Genomic DNA, 4,751 nt, shown 5'->3' on the forward strand with positions numbered 1-4,751 from the left:
CCTCCTGCATGAGCGAGGGCGACCACGACTGCATCCGCCTTAGCTTGACCGGGGAGGTCTGGCGAAGCGTGCCGAGCGAGACTTTGGCGGCCTCGCTCAGGTGCGAGGTGACCGGGTGACAGGCGACCGCCATCAGTGCCGTCTTCTGACGCTCGCTGTGTGCTCGTGCAGGAGCTCGCGGGGGGGACCACTCACTCAGGAGAGGGGGGAACATAAGATTTGGAAGATTTCGTCGCTACCCGGGTATCAGTTACAAGATTCTGGTGTGGACAGGCACGAGGCGAGAGAGAGAGAGAGAGAGAGAGAGACTTCTGATGCCATGCGTGACCTAGTAGTGTCTAGGAGAGGGGGGAACGATAGATTTCGATTGATTTCGTCGCTTCAGTTACAAGATTCTGGTGTGGACCACCGCGAGATACATGAGGTATTTCCCTCTCTAAGAGCCAGAATAAAACATTTGAGCCGCGCACGGCCGACGGTGCCCGCCACTCGCCCCCATCGGCCGTCGTGAGAGCTGAGAGGCCTGCCTGGCTGTCGCGGCAGAGCCCCACGAACGCGCTTTTTTTGTATGCATTGCTTGCTCGAACGCGACGCGACGGAGGCGGTGCCTGTTCACCGACCTTGTTATTGAGAAGAAAATATCCTATCACGCTGTGCGCTGGTCGATGAGAGGTTGAGGTGCGAGCCCTGGAGGCCCTGGGGATGGAGGGAGATTACCGGCGGGCCTAGAAGCCCTTCACACCCAAGGACGCAGAAGCACGCGTTCTTTGGAGGACCACCGGGGGGCGTTCTTTGCGAGGACCCACCGGGCGTTCTTACCCCGGAGCGACCTCCTCACACTCAGCCTGCGGAGGCGGTAGCGCTGCAGCCTCAGCGGCTCCGGCCTCATGCAGCACAACGAACGAAAGACGTCGCCCGCAGCCCTCGAGAGAGCTGATGAAGCCGCCGTGGCACAGGCGGCAAACGTAGCGAAGTACATCTCTGCAACCAGCGGACTCTACCCACCGCACTTACTTTGTTGACGCGGCGTGCATCCACCAGACGAACCGAGCTCTGAAGACTCAAGGCATCCGGCATTTGGCAGGTTACGTGGCAATGTCGTCGAAGCTGCTGGTCCTCTGGGATGAGAACTACTTCAATCGGCTCTGGTGCGTGTACGAATTAGCCATGTTTCAAGCCATTCATCCAAACAGGCCAGTGTTCTTCTTGCCTCTTCAAATCGCCCTCAGAACCTGCGTGGCAATAGCAGGAACTGCCGTGGCGTTTGGGTTCACAGTGCTGTGCGAGATGCTGTTCTTCGGAAGGGTCGAATCGCAGCACGGAGAGCGAGTCTTTCTGGCTGATGGCTGGTTGTGGACCCCCCACCACGCGGTCCAGCTCTCTCTTTCCTTCGTCTTTCTCGTCATGTTTTTCCTTACCGCGACAGTGTTCGGTGCCGACATGGCCCTTCAGCGGCTCGCGCTGCAAAAGCACCTCGACTCGTTTGATGTGAGGGGGGCAGACTGCTATAGTGCCGCCGATCGGGACGAAATCTACACTGCGATTGGATCCATATACGCGCGACGTGGCGTCGATGGCCTCTGCGCGTTCAACCAACTGGTTAGGACGACCCTGAAGGAGCAGGTGATGCAACGACTCGATCACGGAGCCGCGTTGCCGTACTCGACGTTGCTGCAGCTACTGATCCCGGTCTTTTGCTTTGTATTTGGCACGGTGTACTCCGGAATGCGAGCGACCTCACCGTTCAATCAAGTCTTCCTAACCGTCTTGTTGCCTCCCTTGATGTTTGCAGCCTGTCCTTACTTTGCTGCCGTGGGCCTCGACCGAGGCGCACGCCTTGCACGTTCGAGCAATCAAACAGACCTCTCCGCGTTCGCATCGCCGCCGTGCGCGGTGCATTCGAATCGTTGGTCTTTGCCCTCGTTCCTTTCCTGTGCTTCATCTTTGCAGTCGAATTTCCCGAGGCGGTTGGCCTTGCTCGAGTGCCGCAGCGAGTGCAGCATGCGTTCGTGCTGATGCTCGCATGTCCATGGAGCATCGCGTTCATCTACACGGCGCGTCGCAAATTTGGGCCGCAAGCAACGTCCGAAGCAGGGGTTGACGAAGGCCGGCAAGCATGGGGCCGGCGCTCGTGCGTCTGGGCCTTGCGATGCATCACTGCCGTCGCCCTCGTTGCCCTCCTTTCCGTCGCTGCGCTTTGCATTGCCGCAGCTGCCAACCGAAGCTCCGCCGCGCCGTTCTCACATGTTGACCCGACGACAACGTTTCCGCCTCCACAGTATGTTCGGGCCCTTTCACCGTCGCAATTGTACACCGACTTTTCGGGAAGGTGGTCGCTGACTTCCACCGAGGGCGATATGGACGCAATGCTTCACCACCTGGGCTCGAGCTTGGGCTTGGGCGGTGTCGCCACTTGGTCGCTCCAAACCACCGCGGCCGCGTTCAACTACTTGGTGGGACTCGCGGAGGTTGCTGTCACAAATCTGGCACGCGATCACGCTGATGTTGAGGCGAATGCGGCCAGCTTGCTTCACACGTCGAGGCAGCTCTACATTGACGGGCGGCTCCACACCAGTGTGGGCTCCAACCCGTTGGGCAGATTCAGCTACTGGGCAGAGTGGGCCAACACCACCTTCGTGATGCACGTTGTGGCGCCGATGAACTTCAGTTTAACCACCCTTCTCCTGCCGGACGGGCGGATGAGGCTCGAGACGACGAGAGGCGACCTCGCCTTCCTTTTCACGCGCATTGGCGGTGTAGCACCCTCGATGCCACGCCCTCCACAGCCCCCGCCCCCGCCGCCCCGGACGCCGTCCACGTGGGTTGGAGCCGCGTTTGCCGAGGCGGCCGCCGCTGCAGCGTCGGCGGCGGCGGCGGCGGCGTCTGCGCTCGGGGTCATCCCGGTCCCTGACCGTGTGGCGGACGAGTCGCGGAGATAGAGCGCCTCGTGCATGGAACATTCGTATGTGTCCGCAGAGACAAGTGTTTCAAGTCCAGGTAAGGTAAGGTAAGGCAAAGGGGGGGCAAGAGACAGCGGGAGCCGGGAGCGCCATAGAGAGACAGCGGGAGGCCATATGAGGGTCGATCTCGAGGGAAGGGGGCGCCAACACCCCACAGGGTTCTCCGGTACGGCAGGCAGGACGGGAAACCCTCCCTGCTCCTCCCACCTCCTCCCTCCTCCTCCCTCCTCCGGTTATAAAAACTAAAGTTACAGAAAACGGACACACCTCACAGAGAGGAGGTGGGGGTAGCCGAAAAAAAGGAAGCGGGTCCCCTGTGCGGACTGCGGTGGCTTCTGCAGCTCTTGGCGCGCAAGACGGCGTTCTTCGTTTTTGGCGGCTTTGGCGGGAAAGACGAGCGGAGAAAAGTGCGCCCTCCCGCCTACTCCCGTGCTCCCAAGAACAGCACCCCACCGTTCCGTTTGTTCGTCGGCGGCCGCGCCGCCTACCCGCTGCCCGTCTGCACGTCGAGCAGACTGTCCACCTCCTCGGGCGTGTGCAGCAGTATGGCGCTGCCGCCGTCGGCGTAGCCGCTCTCCGGCCGCGAGATGAGCTGGTGCATGCGCCTGTGCGTCGCCGCCAGCATCTGCGCGGCGCGGCGCGACGCGGCGGCGCGGAGGCGCGGCGTGGCGAGCCGGTGAGCGTGCGGCAGCAGCTCGCCGCCGCCGCGCGTGAAGAGGAGTGAGTAGAAGGAGCGCATCGCCTGCTCATGGGACGATGTGTGTGAAGAGACGATTGAGGGTGGCGAGCCGAAGCAGCGGGTCGCCGACGAGAGCGCGAGCGACTCAAGCCCGACCATCGAGCAGAGCTGCAGCTGCGGCTGCGCGGCGGCGGTGCGCAGCGCGTCCAGCTTGGGCGCGAGGCCGCACTCCTCGAAGAAAGTGTTGCCGTCGCGCGCACGAGAGCAGCCAGCAGCTGCTCCGTGTGCGCGTCCAGCTCGGCGCATGCCGACGCGGCGACAGCGTGCGCGCTGAGCACGCCGCGCGTCGCCTGGAGAGGAGCGTGCGATGGACATGTCGTGGACGCGTCCCTCTCGAGTGCGCCGCTCAGCACGCCCCGCGGCGTAGCCGTCCGTCTTGCTCGAGTACTCGCCCCCCTTGGAGATGGAGGGGCAGAGGTAGCCAGTGGACATGTAGAGGGCGGTCGAGCGGCAGCGGACAGAGGCGTCCGGACGCTGGTCCTTGGCGAAGCCCGTGTCGGCGAGGACGGCGGTCAGATTCTCGTCGAGCAGGATGTTGTCCGGCTTGACGTCGCGGTGCACGATGCCCTTCGAGTGGAGGTAGACGAGCGCCTCGGTCGCCTCGCACGCGACACGCACGCGCTGCCGCCACGTCAGCGGCCTCGGCGGCTCTACCATCCCCAGCCGCCGGAGCTGCGCAGCGCGGTCGGGATCCGAGATGCGCAGCCGCGCCTCGAGCGAGCCGCCGCGCATCAGCGGCGAGAGGAGGCAGACGCCGTCGGGCGAGAGGCAGTAGCCGAGCAGCGGCAGCAGGTGCGGGTGGCTCACCGCCTTGAGCAGCTTCACCTCGAGCTCCGCCCGCGACAACCCGCCCGACTGGCCCGACTTGGCCCGCTTGACGACGAGCGGCAAGTGGCGCAGCTGCGGAGGCGCGGCGAGGGAGAGGTGGAGGTCGGCCGACGCCTCGTAGACGCGGCTGAAACCGCCGCTGCCAATCAGCTTGCCCTCTGCAAACCCATCGGTAGCCGCGGTGAGGTCCGACAAGGCTATCTCGACTGGCCGAGCAAAAACCG

The 4,751-nt window shown here is 63.4% G+C and overlaps 1 protein-coding gene across 1 annotated transcript; it reads right to left on the bottom strand.

The window, feature by feature from the left end:
* Positions 1-4,053: 4,053 nt before the first annotated feature.
* Positions 4,054-4,533, bottom strand: EMIHUDRAFT_55455 (hypothetical protein; the record flags this gene model as incomplete). Its single annotated transcript, XM_005764396.1, has 1 exon — positions 4,054-4,533. A coding segment is annotated over one exon (480 nt), but the record flags the coding sequence as incomplete, so codon positions are not given.
* Between the last annotated feature and the right edge of the window lie 218 nt (positions 4,534-4,751).

This window comes from Emiliania huxleyi (genome assembly GCF_000372725.1).
Source record: "Emiliania huxleyi CCMP1516 unplaced genomic scaffold EMIHUscaffold_592, whole genome shotgun sequence".
NCBI lineage: Eukaryota > Haptophyta > Isochrysidales > Noelaerhabdaceae > Emiliania > Emiliania huxleyi.